This window comes from Vombatus ursinus, unplaced genomic scaffold, assembly GCF_900497805.2.
Source record: "Vombatus ursinus unplaced genomic scaffold, bare-nosed wombat genome assembly UNPS02014791.1, whole genome shotgun sequence".
NCBI classification, from domain to species: Eukaryota; Metazoa; Chordata; class Mammalia; order Diprotodontia; family Vombatidae; genus Vombatus; species Vombatus ursinus.
The window spans coordinates 1,667,648-1,690,225 of record NW_020954569.1 but is presented as its reverse complement, the minus strand read 5'-3'; the positions used below and the strand labels follow the sequence as shown (position 1 = coordinate 1,690,225).

The 22,578-nt window shown below is 34.9% G+C and overlaps 1 protein-coding gene across 1 annotated transcript in view; it reads left to right on the top strand.

Annotated features, from left to right (window-relative positions):
* ZCCHC2 (zinc finger CCHC-type containing 2) overlaps positions 1-22,578 on the top strand; it is an 84,792-nt gene that overhangs the window by 38,791 nt on the left and 23,423 nt on the right. The window contains exons 5-8 of the mRNA XM_027868911.1: positions 4,384-4,496; positions 5,856-5,950; positions 13,289-13,372; positions 14,093-14,147. Coding sequence (XP_027724712.1) covers positions 4,384-4,496; positions 5,856-5,950; positions 13,289-13,372; positions 14,093-14,147 — 347 coding nt within the window. The remainder of the gene's footprint in view (positions 1-4,383; positions 4,497-5,855; positions 5,951-13,288; positions 13,373-14,092; positions 14,148-22,578) is intronic.

The following is a 22,578-nucleotide window of genomic DNA, read 5'->3' as shown; positions in this document are numbered from 1 at the left end:
GAGATTCCAGGTGGTTTCCTAAGGGATTAGACCAGTTTATAGCTTGGCCAGCAGTGCATTTTTGTGCCTGTTTTGCAGCACTAAATTTTTTTTTTTACGGTAATTTTTTTATACAGTAAGTATAATCATAACCAGCATTTATGTAATACTTTAAGAGTAAGGTACAAAGTGATTTACAGATATCCCATTTTATCCTCACAATGACCATGTGAGGTAAAGTGCTATTGTTATTCTCATTTCACAAATGAGAATTTGAACTCTTAACTCCAGATCAAGCACTTCTCTACACTGTGCTACCTAGTTGCTTTTTATCTTTGCCAACTTAATAGACCTAAGTGATAACTCAAAGTTGTTTTAATTTTTTTCTGATTATTAGTGATCTTGAGCACTTCTTTAGATGTCTAAAAAACAGTTTGTATTTCTTCTTCCACGAACTGTTAGTTTGTAATCTTCAGTCACTTCTCTGTTGACTTGGAGTGTCAGCCATTTCCTATGTGTTTTCTCTATGTTTTATTCTTTTTGCTACTTATTCTCTCTGCTGCTTTTTATGTAAAAGTTTTTTTATTTATATATATTCAAATTAATCTGTTTTGTCTTTCATGATCTGCCCTACTTGGTTACAAATGTACCGTTTATCCATAGTTATGAAAGAGAACCTATCATTCTATAACATTTTAATCATGATTTTAAAAAATATTTATCTTATTTGTAGTACATGGTATAAGATGTAGATCCAAATTTTTTTTCTATTAAACTTCTATACAGTTCTCTAAGAATTTTTGAATAAAGGACCACCCCCCACTCCTCCACTGTCATTCTGTGTGTTTTTGGGTTTATTTAAAACAAGACTGATGTACATATTTGCTTTGAAAGCTTGCATATCTAACCTGTTCCCAGTGATCTACATCTTAAAAAACGATTCAGCAGATAGTTTTGATATAATTTGTGATTTGGCATGCCAAGCCCCCTTAATTGCTGCTTGTTTTCATTATTTTCTCAAATTTTCCTTGGCTGTTTATTATTACTACCTATGAATTTTGTCATTTTCTTTGTAAATTGTCATTTTGGGGAAGCGTAAAAAATTAGGTCTCTATGAAAAGCGATAGAGAATTGGCAAAGGTTGACCAGGAATAGACAGATTGCGGTGCATATCTCTGGAAGGAATACTCAAAAGCCTGAGATAACACATCATTGAGAGTTTCAGGGACAGAATTTTACAAAATATCCCCTTAAAATTAGTGTTAAATTTGTTGTAGGTATCAATTTAATCTGTGGCTTCTACCATTTTGCCCTATCCATGTGTAGGAGTAGACAGGGACAAATAGATCTGCATTGTTGCAACTCTTAGGTTTCCCCTCCACCCACAAAATTTTACAAAGGAAAGAGACTTCCCTTTTCATCTGATAATCCAATGACCTCAATAACATAGAGGTGCTGAATGGGGATGGATAGGTTATTAATTTTAAAACAGTTTCCTTCAATAAGTAGAAGCTCCAGTGATTGGTCTTCTGTGAACTTGGTTTGGGAAAATGGGAAACTTTAAGAAGAGTTATAGACCCTTAAGTACTTTAGTCTTTGTTAGTGCAAATTGCTTAGGCATACCAAATTGTCAGGTATATTCACAGGAGCAAAAATGATGTCAGAAAAATTTTCCATTTTCAGTAGCAATTAATTTGACATTAATTAACCTCCTTTTTTCCTTCACTGTTGGGAAGCAGTAGGGATCACTGCAAATGTGAAAATAGAGCAGAGGCTGCAAGCTTCAGAATAATCAACTGTTAGTCCCAGAGAGTAGGGGAAAGGTAGTTTTTGGCTTCTGTTGTAGTTTTTCTGTACGTGATTCAGAGACTACTTTTGTTCCTTTCAATCTCTTTGGTTGTTTTCCCTCTTTCCTTCTGATCAAAATTTATACTCTATTTTTATATAGAAGTTGAAGTACAATTAAGTTTTGAATGAGACCCTGTAACAGCATGACTTTACCACTCTCTCTCCTTTCATCCTAAATCTCCTAAATAATTTTAATTGTGCTAAGGTAAAGTTGCTTTATGAAGTTTCCTTTAGTCCTGGATATTTTGTCATATTTCATTTTTCAGTCATGTAAATTTCTAAGCTTGTAAAAAATACTTCATGTTTCCACAGGAAGTATATAATGTACTTAATACACAATTCTCTTCTGAAAGACTGTTTTGGTTAACATTGGAGCTTTACAACAAGTTTTATATTACAAATATATTTTTTAAACTACAGAGTTAAACAATTATAGTGAATGCTCTTTTTATGTTTTCTGAAATGCTCAGCAAAATTTTAGACCTCAAGGGGCACCTAGGTGGCACAGTGGATAGAGCACCAGCCCTGAAGTCAGGAGGACCCAAGTTCAAATCCGGCTTCAGAACAAACACTTGACACTTAACCCCAATTGCATTAAAAAAAAATTAGACCTCAAATAAATAAAATAATAATTTAGATCTCCCAATGGTGATTGTAACCTGGGATTGATAATTAAGAGGGATAAATAAATGTATGAAAGTACAAATACTTTAGTGTGTGTGTGTGTGTGTGTGTGTGTGTGTGTGTGTGTGTGTGTGTGTGTGTGTATACATTCTTTATAAACTACAACTCAGTAAAAATGGGAATTAAAATAAGGAACAAAAGCAGTTAGACCTAGGTGGAGACTTAATGATATCCTACATAGTGATTGGGTCAAAGAACAACTCAGAAATAATAATTGTGAAAAAGATTGATAATGATGTGATAGGATGCAACTAAAACAGTTATCAGGAAAATTTTATCTGGAAATTTAGAGGATTAAAGAATTTTATATGTAATTTGAAAAAAATTAAATCAGCCAGTACAACCAAAATAAGCAAAAAATATCTTGGAAATTAGAGATACAAAAAATGGAAAACAGAATTTCTATAGAAATGATTAACAAAAACAAAAGCCTAGGTCTCCAAAAAGAATAACAAAATTAATAAACCTTTAGTTACATGAGGAAAAAGAGATGAGAAAATCAAATTGTTATTTTAAAAAAAAGATAATAGCTAATAGTTATACAGTACCTACTATGTGCCAGGCACCGTGCCAAGTACTTTAACAATTACTATTTTATTTGATCCGCACAACAATTCTGGGATGTAGCTGCTATTATTATCCTCATTATATAGAGGAGAAAACTGAGACAAATGCAGGTTAAGTGATTTGTCTTGTACCACTCAGTGTCAGATGCTAGATTTGAACTTGGGGTTTTCCTGACTCCAGTCCCAGCATTCTGTCCACTGTACTACCTATCTAGCATATCCTCAATAGAAAGAATTCTCAGAATCAATTATACATAATTATATGCCAATCAGACTGAGAATTTTAAATCAATTTAGGATTATTTTCAATAATATGAAATGCCCAAATTACCAAAACATAGAAATAGAGATATGACCTCATTCTCAAAAAAATGAAGAGTAAGTAGAAATCAAGAAATGACAACACTAAAGGCAGCAATAACTTCATTGTCTAGAATACTGTCAGAGTACTAGAGAATAAAGTTATATAATTTGGCTATTTTAAGCATTTTGTGGAAAATGCAAATAATAGAAAATCATGTACTTATCGCAGACAATATACTGGATCCCACCATATTAGTACTATATCATTAAAGCACCTACTTCCACTTACATGAACTGATACAAAGTGAAGTGAGAAGAACCAGGAGAACATCAGACACAGTAATATCAATAGTGTAATGATGATCAACTGCTTGGCTACTCTGATCAATACAATAGTCTGAGACAGTTCTGAAGGACTTAGGATGAAAAACACTATCCACCTCTAGAAAGAGAACTGGTGAAGTCTGAGTGTAGATTGAAACAGGGTTTTTTTCACTTTCTTTATTTTTCTTGCCTTTGGGGGGGGCACATGGCATAGAAATATGTTTTACATGACTTCACATGTATAATTGATCTCACATTGCTTATCTTCTCAATGGGTGGGGGAAAGGAGGGAGCGAGAGAATTAGGAACTCAAAATTTAAGAAAAAAAAGAATGTTAAAAATTTTTTTTAAAAAGGCACTTCTGAGTCACTCTTGTACTTGTAGTCCTGAGATATTCTTATAAGTTGAACTTTTACATCATCAACTGAATGTTGAAATATATGCTTTTTTTTCACTTTCAGGTATGCCCATAAAACACAAAAATCTGGTTATATATCACTTTAAAGTAGTAAACATACTGACTACATTGATTATTTATTGTTTGCTATGTCAGTTATGAATAATTAGAGTAGAAATTGCTTTTGGATGAATCATGGGCAAGAATGGTTTTTCTTGATATTTAGAGTTATTACATCTTTTTTTTTTTAACATGTGAGAAATTCATTATTTATTTATCTAGCTTCCAAAGGAACTGTCTTCAGAAACTTTTGACAAGACAATTTTGCGAGCACTAAATCAAGGGTCTCAGAAGAGAGAAGAACGGCGACACCCTGACCTAGAGCCAATCCTAAGGTAATAAGCTTTCTGAAATAGCTCTTTTAGCATAATTGTTACACAAGGTAGCAGATTATCATGATAAACACTAGCATTGGTTACTAAAACCGGCTGTTTCTCTGTAGCTCCTTAAAAAAGGCTATTTGTGTTTAGGATTTTTTAAATATATTCTTCCCTGGATTAAAAGAAAATCAACTTTTATTTTTTCATTATGTTTAACATGCTGATTCTGAGCTAGCTACTAATCAGAATATGTAAGGTTTTGTTTTGTTTTGTTTTTTGTAAAATCTTTAAGATCCTTGACTATGTCACAACTGATTAAAAGATTATACTTAGGATAGTTGGATACAATAAAATTTTAGTACACATTACCATGTTTAAAATAAATGTTTATACATAGGTTTGTAAATGGAATGTTACTTTCCTGTAATTTCATGCTAAATTATTAGTTTGTTCAGTTTTTCATGTCATTATGAACTTTTGTTACCTTTATTCCACAATTTTTGCTATTACTTTTTATAAAAATATATTTTTTTGGTCAGGAAATTCTACTTTCTGTGACCCCTCTGTATTCATATTGTGACAAGACAAATTTCATGCAGTTCTGAAAACTTAAAGCTTCTGATGACCTGTAACACACGGAATATAATTTTCAAAGGCAGAGAGCAGGATTAGTAAAATAATGTACTTGTGGGGCAGCGAGGTGGCCTGGTGGATAGAGCGCTGGCCCTGAAGTCAGGAGGACCTGAGTTCAAATCTGTCCTCAGACCAAACACTTGACATTTACTAGCTGTGTGACCCTCGGCAAGTTACTTAACCCCAATTGCCTTTAAAAAAAAAAAAGTACTTGTCTTATCTCTGCTCAGATAAACAGTTTTAATTTCCTACATAGCCCTTATTTTTCAAGTATTCTCTCATTTGCTCATTACATATATCACGTAATGCTGCAACTATAGAGTTACACAGTGATGAAGTTATTAATTAATGTGTATTCTTTATATTAATGTTAACATATAATGCAGTGTAAGAATGAACTGCTAATTCATGCGTATGGTCCATTATGATATTAAGATATTTTTCAGTTATCTTTGTGAATGATCACTTTTCTTCTTTAGCTTCATTTCTGATCTGTAAATATATCAAACTTTAAAATTTAGCATCAAATTTTACAGAAAAATTTAAAGCCTTTAGTGTATCACGGAAACTGTTCCAACCTACTGCCTTCATTGGGTCGACCTTAAATGGAGCAAGTATCTAGTTTTAGGTCTACTTTAGTGTTTGTGTAATAAACTTGTATTTTATTTGTTTTTTCATTTATAAAATGATGATAATTTATTGTACACAAAATAAGTAATCCTGTTCTCTTTTTATATGCAGGCAGCTATTTTCAGCTTCATCACAAGCTTTTCTACAGAGTCAAAAAGTACACAACTTCTTTCAATCCATATCATCAGAATCTTTGCACAGTCTCAGTAAGAATTTTTACTTTTATTATGTTTCCTTTTAAAGTTTTTATCTTTTCATTTTACTTTATTCTACATTCTTATCAAATTTACAGTTACATTAGAGTGTAAACAAGTGTCATTGATGTGCTTTTTTTGATATTAGCGAAATATTAAAGTGCTTTTATCACAAAATAAATTATAATTAGTAGTAAGGTTTTGTTTCCCTTTGTGGTAATACTTCACACTAACATTCGGTTTTTGAAACAAAGCTTTAGCAGCAAATATAAACCCTAATGTAAATATTCCCCCAATCTTTGTGTGTAGTCCTGCCTCTTAAAGTGCTGATTTACAGTTAAAAAAAAAATACATTTTAAAAAACGTTTGAGGTACGTTTTTTTCATTAGTAACACTTTTCCATAGCAATAGTAGTTAAAATCTGTTTTCCCCCCGAATTTTCTTTTCTTCTGCTAACATTAATATTAGAGAGTAGGGTGTTGCATTACTGGTTAATTTTATGACTTCAGTAAAGAGTAAAAGTTGTTCTGCTCCACTTGATTTTATGATCTTTTTTCATAAATAGGTTGTCTTTGATGATATTGCATCTGTTGATGTAATTGGCTTCTTTTTCTATACTCTTCTTTCTTTGTAATAGTTATGTTTTAGCAGCCATTTTGTCAGTAAACTAGAAACAAGAACAAAGATTGCTGTTGGCTTCAAACATTGCTGCAGCAAAAGGAGGCATAATTTTATCTCTTGGTTATTAAACACATTACTTTAAACAAACATAATCCATTCATTCACCTTTAAATATTCTTACCCAGCCCTTAGTCCTTGCTTCTGTTGACCAAAATCTCCTACAAAGAAATTATGAGAAGATACACATTGTCCTAAAATTTGGCATCAAGTACAAGATATTGAAATTAAAATTTGGAAATTGCATGGTTTGTTTTTTTGTGAAAAATTGAAACTGTGCCTGAAGGAACTTTCCAAATATCCAAACCCATCTTCAGTTTTAGACAATTTGTGTATTTACAAACACTCTTTCAATATTAAATTTATTCATTTAATTGAATTGACATTTATTGAATACCCACTAGCTATAAGGCACTTTGTCAAAGTGAACTACTTATAATGCCTCATATATACCTTCAGTTTTTAGGATTTAGAGCTTAAAGGGACTTTAGAGTTTTAATCTAATTCTCTTTAATTTTATAAACTATGACAGTGGCCTAGAAGTTAAGTAACTTGCCCTGTGTTACATTGCCTTTAAGTTACAGACTTCTACCTTTGCCTTGCTTTACCGCCTGTTGTCTATACTTGAAATTCCCACCACTGTGGCTCTCCAACCAGTGTAATACAGTAGCTATTTACTAAACTTCATCTATTTACGGAGCCTTCTGCTAGGTGCTAGAGGCACAGTCTGAGAAGGGAATTTGAGACCAAATTAAAGAACTATAATGGACAATAGTAAATAAATACAAGAAGTTACAACAGCTCCCCACAGTGGTCAGAGAAGGAGGTCACATTTGGACATTAAAAAATAAGTAGGGATTCAGAAGGCAGAAACACCAGAGCTGAGGGGCATTTCAGACTTGATAAACAACTTAATCAAAGGTACAATGGCATGTGAATAAAGTGTGTGTTCAAGGGAAAAAGAATTGTCAAGTCTGACTGAGGCAAGGTAGTATAGGACTTAGTTGTAGGGGTCCTAGAATACTAGGTAGTACACTTTCAACTTAACTCAGAAGCAGTCTGGAGCTACTGAAGGTTTTTGAGCCAAGGAGTGACATGGCCATATCTATGCATAAGAAAGATTATTCTGGTATCAGTTAATTAAAATATGGTTAGGAACCTCTGTTATTAGGATATTGTAGTGAACAGTGGGGAGTTAATTCAGGCCTACACTGTGTACTGGCATTTAGAACAGAGAGGAGATCCAGTCAAGAAATGTTGTAGAGATGGAATCCATAACATTTGATAGCTGTATAAAAGGAGAGAAACCACTTTTGAACATGGGAGACTAGATGGATGTTGATGCCACAGATCATGAATTATCAAAAAGAAGCTTATGTTTGAGGTTCAGTTTGATGTGCATGTTTAGTTTATATCTTTTAAAATCCAATTCAGATGTTACCTCCAGAAAGCCTCTGATTCCTTCTTCCCTATCTCCTCCATCCATTGTTTTGCTTACATGAATTATGATTTCACCCATGCATCCTTCCCTCTACTAATGTAGACCCCCATCTTCTTTTTACTTTAATAGAAAGCATTTGTGATTTATTGTGAGTGGAGGAAAAAAATTTCCTAGTGTCCATCCCTTCAGTGATGAGTCTTTCTGAACCTAGGTTGGTCTTCAGATGAGTCCATTCGAGACCCTTGTAGTCCCTCCCTGAGCTTCTTGAAGCTTTTTTAGCTTGCTATAGCTTTTGCTAGAACTTGAACAATGCTCATCTAACTTTCAGGACTCAAGATCACCTCCATATTACCATGAAGCATCAGAGAAGGACTTTGGTAGAAGAATAACAATATGCATTTATGTAGCCCTTTAGTTTATGAAGGACTCACTCAGAGCCTTCCTGAAGTACAGTTGCAGGTTGTATCATCCTCTTTTTGTAATAGAAATTAGAAAATAAAGTGTCCGTGTAAAGAAATTCCATATTTATTATGAATGACACAGCCTTTCTTTTGAGCTTGGATCATCACACCTTACCTGCTTTTGCATGAAGTTTTGGATTCTTGATGTCATTGTTTCCCAAATGAGTTCCAGTTATCAGAGCCTTACCTATTCATCTGAAGGCTTAATGCCTTGTGACCATTAATGTTATTTGAGGAGACATCATAGGGCTTCAGCCCTTTGTACCTATTGAATAACAACTGTGTAGAGGCCACAACTAACACCAGAACTCCTACCCTAACTCCAGCTCATCTTGTCTTTTCTTTTTCTCTGAATCCAAGAAAAGAGGATTCAAATCCCAGCCCTTATCACATGCTGCCACACTAAAGTCTCTGACTTTAGTTGAGAGCATTTGTAGTAAGTTCCCTCTCCTTCCCCGAAGAACAGTTCATCATCCTCCATTTCTTCTTTGTTTCAGTCTCTGAGAAAGATGGGGGTCCTTCTGGCCAAGATCATTCCTTCTACTTGTGTTCTTTATCTGATCACCTTTTGAAGAGCCTGTCCTCATGATTGACTAGCCATTTCCAACACTCATCCCCTCTGATCTTTAGTTTTTTCATTATGAATTGGTTTCTTCTCTGCTACCTAACCTTTTCTTATAAGCAGAGGCCTTCTCTATCCTTAAAAAGTTTCTCTCAAGCTTTCTCTTATTCTCTTCTCCCTTCCATAGGCAAACTCCTGTAAAAGATTGTCTGCATTGTACTTCTGCTTCAAATTTCTCCTTTTCACAGTGCTCGGCACACATTCTTTTCCACATTGCGTAATCCAGATATACTGGCCTACTTGTTATTCCTCACAGAATGCTCCATCTCCTAACTCTCTGCCTTTGTACTGGCCTTCCCGGTGGCTGGAATGCTCTCCTTCCTCACCTGCCTCTCGGTTTTTCTAGCTTTCTTCAAGATTCGGTTTAAATTTAACCTTCTACAGGAGACTTTTCCTTCTAAGATTACCTCCCATTTACTCTAAGGCCCATTTTTTTCCCTTTGTTGGGAATGGTGTTCTTGCTTTTCCTCCTCCCTTGTTGGTCTCTCTCTCTCTCTCTCTCTCTCTCTCTCTCTCTCTGTCTCTGTCTCTCACACACACACCCATGCACACTATTTGTACCACTTACACACTTACTTATTTTATTTTATGGTTATAGATAATTTGTCACATCTCCCTACAAGAAAAAAATATTTGAAAGCAACTTAAGTTTTTTTTTCCTCTAATGGTTAGCAGACTGCTTGGTTTTTTAATAAATGTTTGCTGAATACTTGAAATCACTAATAATAAAAGAAATGTAATTTTTGAAAAAGCTTTGCACCCAGAAAATTGGCAAACATGACAAAAAATAAAATTTTTGTTAAGGTTGGAGGGATGTTAAGGAGACAGGCATGCTACACTATCAGTCCCACTACAAATTGATCCAGTAGTTCTAGAAAATAATTTTAGAATTATGTGAGAAAAATGACTAACCTGTTTATGTGTCTGGCACATGATAAGTGTTTAATAAATGCTTGTTTACTTCCTTCCTGTATCTACCTTCCTATGTGTGACCCTGGGTGAGTCACTTTAACCTCTTTGCCTCATTTTCCTCAACTTTAAACGGGCATAATAACAGCACCTGCCTCTCAGGGTTGTGAGGATCCAATGAGATATTTGTAAAGCACTTAGTACAGTGCCTGGTGTGTAGTAGGTGGTACATAAATGCTTATTCCTTTCTCTTTCCCACTCCCCTTCCCTGTATGTACCCTCCTTGACCCACTACTCCCCTACTCCATGTATACACCAGGAAAGTTTAAAAAAAAAAACCCAGAAGATTCAATACATACCAGAATAACTCTTGGTGCTACATTTTGTGTAAAATGTAAAAAGGCAAAAATCTAGAAACAAAGTGGGTGCCCATCAGTTGGGCCGGAAAAAAGTATATGTGAATAAAATTAAGTATTATTATGCAGCAAGAAATAACAAATAGGAAGAATTCAGAGAAACATTAGGTTTCCATGAACTGATGCAAAGATGCAAATAATAAGCAGAACTAGATGAATATTGTGTATGATGACAAAAAAAGAAATGGAAGGAACATTACAAGACAGTCAAAATCTGAATAATTTTGACAGTCTATCTTGGTTTCAGAGTACATATATATATGTCACCATAGTCTTTCCCATACTTCACATATTCCTTCCAGAAAAACACTCATATAACAAATAATATTTTAGGACACATAAAGAGGGAAAAAAATCTGCATAACTGATTAGTTCATCCAAAAAAAAGCCTAGAAATAAATGTACTGTGTAGCACTTGTGGACCTCCCACCTCTGCAAAGGTGTGGAAGTGTCTTCTTATATATCTTCTTTCAAGCCGTGCTTGGTCTTTATAATTTTGCGACATACACTTTTGATTTTGCGTGTGGGTGCATCTATGCATGATTCTTAATGTTTACATTGTCATAGTCGTGTATCATTGTTTTCTCAGCTCTACTTATTTCTGCATCAATTCAGGTAGATCTTTGCGTGCTTCTCTTTATTCATCACATCATTTCTTAGAACACAGTAGTAGTCCTCAATTGATGGGCATATACTTTGTTTCCAGTTTTTTGCTATCACAAAAAGTGCTGCTATAAATATTTTGGTGTTTTATCAGTGGAGGTATAAGCCTGGAAATGGAATATCTTGAGTTAAAGTATACACATTTGGGGCAGCTAGGTGGTGCAGTGGATAGAACACTGGCCCTAGATTCAGGAGGACCTGAGTTCAAATCTGGCCTCAGACACGTAACACTTAACTATCTGTGTGACTCTGGGCAAGTCACATAACCCCTATTGCCTCACCAAAAAAAAAAAAAAAAAAACCCCAAACCAACCAACCACAAATAAAAAGAGTATGTACATTTTAGTCACTTTATTTGCTTTCCAAATTCCAAATATTCAAATTGTTTTCCAGAATGGTTGTACCAGTTCATAATTCTACCAGCAATGCACTAGTGTGCCTGTTGACTCTTCCTATTTTTTGTCATCTTTGCCAATTTGTAGGGTATGAAGTAAAACTTCAAGGTTGTTTTAATTTTGATTTGTCATTATTAGTGATTTGGACCATTCTTTTCTGTGGTTGTTAATACTTTGCAGTTCTTTTGAGAACCATTCCTCTCTTTTGACCACTTAAATATTGGAGAATGGCTTTTGGTCTTATAGTTTCCTAGGATTTAGTAGATAAAGCATAGTTAAATTGGAATAGATTGGTGGAGACAGTAGGTTGTAGGCAGTTGATGAAACAACTTTTCACATACTTGAATTTCTATAGATAGAAGCAGAGCCCTCTGTTTGTAATTTTAAATCCAAGAATTATATTAAGGCAGTAAACTAAGTCACTTTTATTTTTATACAAACTTAATTATCAGCAAACACAAACATTTCATTATACAATAAACAAGAAAGAGAATTGTAGAAACTGAACTTTGCTTCCAAAGTTTTTTTTTAAAGAATCTATATTAAATTTGCCAATGTAGTAATAAAATTGCCCTCTTTATATCCTTTTCTGAACTTCTATGTATGTTTATTTCTGTGTATTTATTGTACTTTTACAATACTTTGTTAATGCTGTTTTATTTTTTTTACCACTACCTTCTAACCCCCCCCAACCTTCCTTTGTGACAAATTTGCATAGTGTAGCAAAACAATTCAACATATTGGTAATTGAAAATTAGCTTCAGAAAATGTGTCTCATTCTATGCTTCTGTTCTATCAGTTTTCTATAAAGGGGTGGAAAGCATGCTGCCATCACTTCTCCTGGTTCTACTATTTTCACTATGTATCAGTTACTTTGAATCTTCCCAGGTTTCTCTGAATCTATATTATTATTTTACAGGGAGTTATTTCAGTGGTATAGAGAACCCCCTGGTATGAGAATTCCCTCTGCCAGTGAAAGTCAGTGCCTTTTCTGCAACTTAGAGTCTTTCCTAGAGTTCCCTAGAGTATTGAAAGGTTAAATGACTTGCCCCTGGATACATGCCTAGGGTACGTCAGAGTCAGCACCTCATCATATCTTCCTGAAGTGAAGGCAGACCTCTGTCCACCACACCCCATGACTTCCTTGTCATTTCTTACACCATAGTAATGTTCTCCACATTACTATCTTTTGTCCAGCCGTTCCCCAGTTGGTGGGCATTCATTTTGTTTCTGGTTATTTGCTGAAACAAAAAGTGTTGCATTAAATATTTTTGCATGTATGGGTCCTTTCTCTGTCTTCGACCTTTTTTTACTCATTCCTAGTGGTGTCACTAGTTGAGAGGGTGTCTGCAGACACCGAGTTGCAGAGAGCTCAAGTGCCTTGTTGATGCTTGACAGTGAGTGTGTCAGGCAGAGTTTAGACCCATCTCCTGACTCCAGAACTTTAACTACCATGCCCCACTCCTTAAATTATCATCAAATTAATTTTGCTTTTGAAATTACTGTGTTTTGTTTTACCTGGGGGCAGAGAAGCATTTTTAAACCAGCTATGTGCACAATATTAAGGTCCAAGATAATATAGTCCATTTTCAAATGATTGTTATCACCAGCAGAAATTTATTTTATCTTTTATTCTTACTTTCTGCTTCTATGTATCTGTCACCCATGAATAATTTCTAGTTTTCTATGTCTATAGCAACCTAGTTTCTTTTTTAAAATTTCTAATTTTCTTAAAACGTTTCATGGAATTGATTATTTCCTGCAGGTAATTTGCAGTCTTCTTTAAAGGCATCTAAAATACCAGAACACTTAAAGGAAGATAGTTCTGAAGCTTCAAGTCAGGAGGAAGGTGGGTAAAAAAAAGGAAGCATGTCTTATTTATTGGCAGAAATTTTTTGAAACGACAAACATAAATTTAATGCCTTTGGTTCAAAAGATTGATTGCTAAGTGCTGAAAATTTGAAAGCTTATAAAGGAAATTAGTTTGAGCATTGAATTTAGATTAGCAGAGGAGGATATAAAGAAAAGCAGAAAAAAGCCATAATAGTTAACATTTATATAGGGCTTTAGGGTTTGCAGTGTGTTTTTCATGTTCTCTTATTTGAGCGTTTAAACAATCAAAATTAAGAACTGTATGTAGTAGTATCCCTGTAGGAAGAAACTGAGGCTGAATTTATGATTTGTCAGTTGTCACCTATGTGAGTTGTCAAAGGCAGGATTTGAACACAAATCTTTTCCTGACTGGCCCTTTTTCCACAGTACCGTTTTGCCTCTAGAATTCCTCATTGGCTTCCTCATGACATATCTTCCTTTTACTTGTTAGTTGGGTTCAGAGTATATGAATGCTAACTTTTCCTAGAGATTTTAAACTTGGGAATGTCCAGTATTAGACATATTGAGCATAATAGAGCATCATACTTAGAAAATGGGGTTGCCCTGTCCTCTTGACCATCTAACTGATATAATCTTTATCTCTTCTTCCTATCATCAGTCATTGAAGGAGCATTTAGTATATTAGGTTACTAATGAGTTTTTGGGTTTTGTTTTTGGTTTGTTTTTTTTTCTTTAGATGTTTTACAACATACAATTCACAAGAAACATACTGGAAAGGGTCCTATAATGAAGTAAGTACTTAAATTTTTTTAAATATGGTTTTTCCATGTACTTTTAATCAATATTCCAGTGATTTTAAATGTGTCAGTTTAATCATTATTAATAATAGTATTTTGTTTGGAGCAAAAATATTTCTGTTCCATTAATAAATAATATTTTCAGAATTCTAAAAAGCATAATTTAAGTATGTTCTTCTTTCCTAGGACTGTGACATTGTTTCTATCTCATCTTCTGAATAATGACAACATCATGCCTTGATTTTTTTTTTCCCCTAATAGTTAAACTTGTGGCAAAATGGCTTCTAAATTTAAATGCATGCCTTCTCTGCATAGCCATTTTCTTAATTTTGTGGTAATTGAGAAACAGGGTTTTCTGTTACTTTCTAACCTTGTTTGATGATTCAGAAGCCTGAAGATTAGGCAGTTGTTTATGTTGAATCATGCAGTCTTTAGAGCTGGCTAAGATCCAGAACACTTCTTTTTCAAATAAAGAAACAAGCATAGCAGATAATTGACTATCTAAGACTAGGGTAGGGAAATTTCAGCCTTGGGGCCACATGTGACCTTGAGGCTTCAGGTTCCCCAACACTGATCTAAGATCATATAGCTAGTTAGTGGCCAAAGACCTTAGGAGTTTCATGGCTCCAAGTTCAATATTCTGTTCATTAAGAATTGGTTATGATATTAAAATCCAGCCGTAGATTGGGCAGTTTATTTTCTCTAGGAGTCTGTGTTCTTTGAAATTTCAATTGCCAAATTTTCTAATGTGTGCTTTGAATTCTATTGATATGACACTGTTAACAGTCTCAGAATCTAAGAACTAGGAAGGGGTTTGACAAACATGCTTTGAATGTAGAGAAAATTTAAATAAAACATCTTTATTTGGAGGTAAGAATGATGAAAAACTGTAGCAGATAAAGAGCTGGCTGTGGACTCAGGAGCCTAGGTTTGAGTCATACCTGTTGCCGAAGCTAGAGAATTTCTTCATGTCCCAATTAACTTTACAAGATATTAAGTTGTGGAACAATTGCAGATCTACACAAATAGCAAGGAGCTTATGGGTGTTCCCAATGAAATCATTGGTCTTGATCAACAGAATATTAAAATTAGATGTTCTGAAAAACACAGCATTTATTCATTTATGTAGGCCTTTAGATTGCTTTAGCCCTAGTATGCTTTGAAAGGGTAAAAATTCAGAGAAGTATAAGTTATCAAATGGGACCGGGTCCTAATTTCATTAAATTCCCTTTTTACCTTGTGGTTTTCAGATATATCTGTTAAAGTGAGAATAAGTGAAATCCACTGATTTCTCCTTGCCATTTATGGGAAAAGTCTCTATTATCTTTATATCCATTGTTTTTCTTTCCTTCCCATTCCCCTCACCCCCATTTCATTACTTACATGTACTGTCATCAGTGTTGGTCTTGGCTTTTGCAACAGAACTTTTTATGGACCTGATACTGTTTGGGAGATAGAGAATATAATACATATTTTTTATGGTCCATTCATGAATAGCCAGTAATTGATTTCATGACTCTACTTTATCTCTTCCTTACTCCCCTTTTTCAGCCCATACTTCCTATTGGAGACAGATGATAATACAGGGTAATTAATATCTACTTTACACTTGTTCAGACTTCTACCTTTTTTTCACGTATACGAAAAGAAAGTCAATCTCTATATGATAATTTAAGTGTAATTTCCTTTAAAAGAAACCTTTAAAATATCCATTTTCTCCTCAAGCAATTGTAGTTTATGAAAAGCAAGTATAGTAGTAATTTCTTAGAAAATGAACTTTGCACATGAATGAAGATTACTCTTTGAACTTTTTTCGGTCAACCATTTTTGATAAAAAATTTTTCCAAAATGTATTACGTGCTTCTCCGCACTATTCAAGCATGAATACTATGTAAGTAAGATGTTAGAATAATCCTGAAAAGGCTAATCTTACATTGACCTTTGTAACTATTAAGATGGAATAGACAAGCTTTTAAAAATAATTGCAAATTTTCACTAATTTTTGTATACTGATAAAGGAGGACAATGAGGTAAACTAAAGCAAGAAATAAAGATGTCTTTTTTTATTAATTTTTTTTTACTTAACATTTTTATTTTAACCAAAGACCTATTAAATTATATCACATAATGAAGAGTTGAAAGATACCCCCAAACTCATCTTGTCCAACTCTTAGCTGAGCCTGTCATCTTTACAGTGCCTCTTAAAAAGTTCTGCCTCATCTCTGGAGGCAAACCATCTCACAATAACTGGAATTGTTAAGAAGTTTATCCTTGTCAAGCAGGAGTCTAATACACTGTTCCTAGTTCTGTCCTTTGGAGTGAAGCAAAATCAGCATTGACTTTCACATGCTATCCCTAAAAGTAATTCAAGACAACTGTTTTGTTCCCGTTGTCTCTTCATTCCAGATTTAAAATGTTGTAACTGATCATGGAATGGTTTTCAGTTCCCCTCACTTTCCTGACTGCTTTCTAGAAACATTCTAGTTTGTCTTTGTGTTTCCAAAAGTGTGGTGCCTAGAACTGAACATGTGTTTAGAAAAGATTCTAAGTACAGCATTACTGAGGCTGCTCTTATTCTAAACATAATTCTTTTTTTTTTAATATACTTTTGGTGCCTTTTTCAAAAATAAATTACCTTCATTTCTGAATATCACCTTGCCCCCACCCTTCCCCAGTAGGAACCATCCCATGTAAGAAAAAAAATCTCAGAATTTGGGATTTGGAAGGGACGACCTCAGTGGCACTCCATCTAGTTCTGACATTTCAAAGGAATCACCATTGCACCTTTTCAGGTATATGGTCATATAGCCTTGGCTGAAAACTTGGGGAAGGGGAACTGGCCACATTCTCAGTTAGGCCAGTTCACTTGTGGCAGCTTTAATTTGTCACAAAGTTGTTGGGTTTTTTTTTCCACCCTCGACATCAAGCCTAAATTGGCCCCTTTGGCACTTCTACCCATTGTTCCTGTTTCTGCTTTCTAGGGCCAACCATAGTTTAATACATCTCCCACATGACAGCAGCCTACAGGTAATTGAAGGGTGCTGTAATGGTCCCCAGGCTAAACAATCTCAGTTCCTTGAACTGATTGTCATGTGGCATGGACTCAAAGTTCCTCAGTGTCCTGGTTGTCCTCCTGGATACTCTTTAGCTTACCAGTATCCTTTGTAAATTGTGGTATCTAGAACTGAACACAGAAGTTCAGGTTGGGCTTGATAAGAACAGAGTACAGGGTAATTATCATCTCCTCCTTCCTAGATTCTGCCACTTTTCATGTATCCCAAGATTGCATTAGTGTTTTTGGCTTCACATCATAGGGCAGATTCATTCAACTTGTAGGTCACCAAAAACCCCAGTTTTTTTGGTTTTGTTTTTAAATTTAGATATGCTGTTTAACTGTTTCTCCCTTATTTTATGCCTGTGAAGTTGATTGTGGGATGGGGGGGGCAGAATCTTGGTTTGAGACTATATTTACCTTGTTGAATTACACTTTGCTAGGTTAAGCCTAAAATGCTGTGGCCTAGTGATGTCAAACTCAAATAGAAATGGGGTCCACTAATCCTTACCTAAGGATCCTTGTGGGCCACATATTGACTGAGTTTTAAAATGTAATATTATCTGTGTTTTATTGTATTTTCATTTTATTAAAAATTTCCTAATTATATTTTGATCTGATTCGAACAGTACTCAGAAGTGTTGTGGCCCTATGGGTCATATGTTTGACACCTCTACTCTCGCCTTTCAAGATCCTTGTGGATCTGGACTACATCTTCATGTTGGCTATTTCTCCCAGCCTTGTGTCATTTGCAAACTTAATGAGCTTGCCATCTAGGGCTTTTTCCAAATTATTGCTAAAATTGTTTTGACAGAACAGGTCCAATCACACGTTCTTTTGTGACCTCATAGACCATAGCACACCAAGCTCTTCTGTCCTCCACTCTCTCCCAAAATCTGTCCAAGCTGGGATGTTGAATGGATTTTCCTTGGATTTGAACAGATATAATTCTGTCATTTTTTAGTTTATACAGCCTTTTATTAACTTTGAGGGCTACTACTTTTCTTCTAAGGGATTCTTACCCATAGTAGTATATGTAATGACCGCCTGAATTAAATTCAGCCATTCCTCTTTATTTAAGTTCACTGGCACCCAATATGTCAATATTTAATCTTTCCATCTTCAGTTTGATCATATCCAGCTTACCTTGTTCATAGATCTTATATTCTAGGTTCCTGTGCAATATTGATCTTTACAGCATTGGACTTTTCTTTCATCACCAGATACATCCACAGCTGAGATTCCTTTCAGCTTTGACCCAGCCACTTCATTCTTTCTGGAGCTACTTGTAGTTGTCCTCTGTTCTTCCCCAGGAACGTGCTGGACACCTTCTGACCTGAAGGGCTCATCTTCTGGTGTCATATCTCTTCTCATTTTTACACTGTCCATGGAGTTTTCTTGGCAAAGATATTGGAGTGATTTGCCACTTCCTTCTCCAATGGATCACCTTTTGTTAGAACTTGCCACTATGACCTCTTTGTCTTGGGTAACCTTGGACAGCATAAGTCATAGTTTCATTGAGCTATACAAGCCCCTCTGCCATGATGTGGCAGTGTACCAAGAGGGGGATCTTTTATTAATGCACCCAATATTTGTATTCATTTTTGAGGGATATTTTGTCACATTATTGATATAAAGCTTGTGGCTGGCTAAAATCTATACTTTTTTTCTAACAAATTGTCTAAATTCCTCTTCTATGTTTATTTTTAAAAGGAAAACTTTATCCTTATATAGAACTTTATCCTTCTAAAATTCTTAGATTTGACCCATCTTTTAGATTTTGATTTTGTCATCTAAAGCATTAGCTTTCTCTGTTATCTTTATATCATGCACAGATTTATTTACCAAATGTGCTTTCTCCAAGTTGTTGATATTTTAATGTAAGATGAGACCAGAGATGGTCATGTGGCATTCCTTTAGGTTGCCACTGGTCTACTAATCTTGAGATCTTGCTGTTAAACCATCTTTTAGTCTCGTTGACTATACTGTATTATCCAGTCAACCTCTCCACATTTTTTTACAAGGATATAATGAGAGAATTTTCCAAGGGCCTTGCTGAAATTCAGATTTACTATATCTGCGGTATTCCTCTGGTCTAGCAGTCTAGTAACCCTATCAAAAAAGGAAATAAGGTTAGTTTAGCATGATTTATTCTTAGTGAACCCATGCTGGTTCGCCATGACTGCCATTTGACATTCTAAATTTTCACTGGCCATTCCTTTGATGGACTTAGAGAAATTGGAAGGACCTAACAAATGGTTTGTCCTCCTAATCTATTCTAGTGTGCTTATTCATTCTATCCCTTTCCCACTCCTACTCTCTTCCCAAGATGGCCGAGAACATCTCAGATAAAAGTAAAGGATTATTTACAAGCAGCTATATTTTTCATTCTGTTTACTTGCTGCTGTACAGCTCTTTCTACATATAGCAGAGCACAATGGTAGATGTGTAGTAAATGCTTGATAAATACTTTAGATTTTTAAGGGTTGAGAAGCAATTAAATATTTGGGTTTTAGAAAAGAAAACTCCAGAAAAACAAATTATGTGAGAAAAGTTACTTAAATTATTTTCACTCTTGGATCCACCCATATTATGGAGTATATTCCCCAAGGAGGTCAAAGACAAACAGATCCCATACATAACAGATATTCAGAGTAACACTTTTTGCAGCAGTAAAAAATAAGAAACAAAGTAGTTGTCCATTGATTAAGGAATGGCTGAACAAATTATGATATGTAAATGTTATAGAATGTTACTGCATGATTATTAAATCATCAAGCATTTATTAAGCCCTTTATGTATACCAGGCATTATGTCAAGCTCTGAGAATGCAATAAAACGCAGAACCCATCCCTGTTTTCGGTAGTTTACATTCTAATGAGAGAAAATCACATATGTAAATTAGTACATAGAAAATCAATATAGAGTAGATGGGATATAGCTTTAGAAGGGAATGCATTAGCAGCTTAATGGACCAGGAAGGGCTTCCTGCACTAGAAGAGATTTAAATTTAGTGTTAAAGCCAGGAATTCTAAGAGTTAGAGGTGAGGAGGGGAGAGCAGTACAGGTATGATGGCTAGGCAGTGCCGAGACATGGAGATGGGAGACAGAACTGTGTGTGAGGAACAAGTAAATTTAGATTATAAATTGCATGGAGAAATGTGTTCAAAGATGGGAAAGATTAGAAGGGACCACATTGTGATGAGCTTTAGGTGCCAAGCAGAGAAGTTGTTATTTGATCTTCAGTGTAATCATTGGAGATTATTGAAGAGGCAGTGTCATAGTCAGATGTTCACTTTAGGAAAATCACTTTGGCAAAACGTAGATGATGAACTGGAGTGGAGAGGGACTTTTTGAAGTAGAGAGTCTAATTGGAAGGCTATTCTCAGAGTCCCATTGAGAGATGATGAGGTCTTGATCTACAGTGGCAGTTTTGTGAGTGGAAGGGGGAGGTGATGGGGATAAAATATAAGAGATATTGTAGAGAAAGATGTCACAAGATTTGATAACTGACTGCAGAGGTGAGGTGAACAAAAAGTAGTAAAGGATAACATCAAGTCTTTAAACCTGGATGACTAGAAGAATAGTGATATCCTTGGCAGTAATAGGGAAATTCAGAACCAGGATGGGTTTTCAGGGAAAGATAAATAAAAGTTCCGTTTTGGACATGCTGAGTTTGGCATGCCTATGGGATATCTAATTTAAAATGTTCAGTGGGCTGTATCACCATGTATCAGAAATATGAGGACTTCAGAGAAATATAGGATGTCTTGTACGAACTGATGAAGAATAAACAGAACAGAACCAAGAGAAAACCATCCACAGTCACTAGAATAGCACATAGGTAAATAAAAGGCAGCTGAGCTCAGGTGCCAGATAATGACAAAGATTAATTCCAAAGGACAGATTATAAAATAAATAGACTTTCCTCTTCAGAATGTCCAAGAACCAGAGACCAGAAGTTAAAGAGTGTGTGCAATTATTGTTATATATGCTGTTCAATGTTGCTGTATTTGTTGGTTGGCTGGCTTAAGTTTAATGACAGGAGGACATTCTGTGGGGTCATTGATAATGGAGGAGATACCTGTGATTTAAAAACCAAATATTGATGAAACTTATTTTTAAAGAGAAAGGGAAGAAAAACCCTCAAACCTTCCCTTCTACTTTTTGCTGATCTATAGGCTATAAGAGTAAATAGATGTTGATAATCATTAACAAATTAATTATTTAGGCAAAGAACATGCCATGAAAGAAGCAGATTTCTTGAAGGATGGATAAATTATCTCTTCAGTTAACCTTCTTGTGTCAGTAGCATATATTGTCTGAGTTTGAGTCAGTCAACCTGGGGAAAATAAGAGCCAATTCTTTTCAGTTTTTGTTCAAGTGCTAGCTAGAATAATGCAGTGACTTTGCACCTCCAGAATTCCAAGTTGAAATTAATTAAATCATTCATATATTTTCCTTTGTAGGCCATGCGATTGTCTAAAGAGTGATTCATATCAAAATTGTGTTTGTTCCTTCACCCAGGTTTCTTTTAATGTAATAAATACTGAAAATTATAGTCCTTGAGTCACCTTTGCTTTTAAACATAGTCATTTCATAGAATCAAAGAATTAGGGAATGGAAGGGATCTCAGTAGTGCCTAGTACAGCTCTCATATTTTTTTTTCCTGTGAGGAGAAAAAAAGGGAATTAGAAGAATCAAATGTAAAGAATGAAATACTAAAGAAATGGTGAAATAAAAAACATTATTTCTACATAAGTGAAATGACTTCAGTGAAGAATTTAACTCATACTTGGGTTTTTTTGGTGATTGTGTTGGTAATGCTCATATTTAGACTCCAGAGATATATGATAAAGGCAATAGGCGTCAAGTGTCTGTGACACTAAAGTTGAGAGAATTTTGCTGCCTGAGAAAGAAAGAACACTGGTCTAGAATTTGAGACTGCCCTACTCCTGCCATTACCACTAGTTATTTGAGTCATATTGGATAATGTATTCAACTTTTTTTGGGTTTTGATTGTTAAAATTAGAATATGGGAGTGCTGTTGTTGTTAGAATATGGGAGTAGATGGTTCCTATGGTTATTGCAGCTCTGAAAATTTGATCCTGTAATTCGTAAGGAAGCTCAAAAGTAAGTCATTGATTAGAGGGCCATGGAGTCAAGAAGACCCACGTTCAAGTCCACTCGCTAACATATAATAGTTGTGAGAACACAGGCAGGTCACTTAATCTCCTAGTCAGTATCCCATTTAAGACTTAAATTGCAGATCTACTTTGGTTGGAGGATATTGTTACCTTGTGTGAATCCCATAGCAGTAATATCCCAAACTTACTTAAAAAGTTCTTAAGGATAACACCCCCCCCCCCCCCC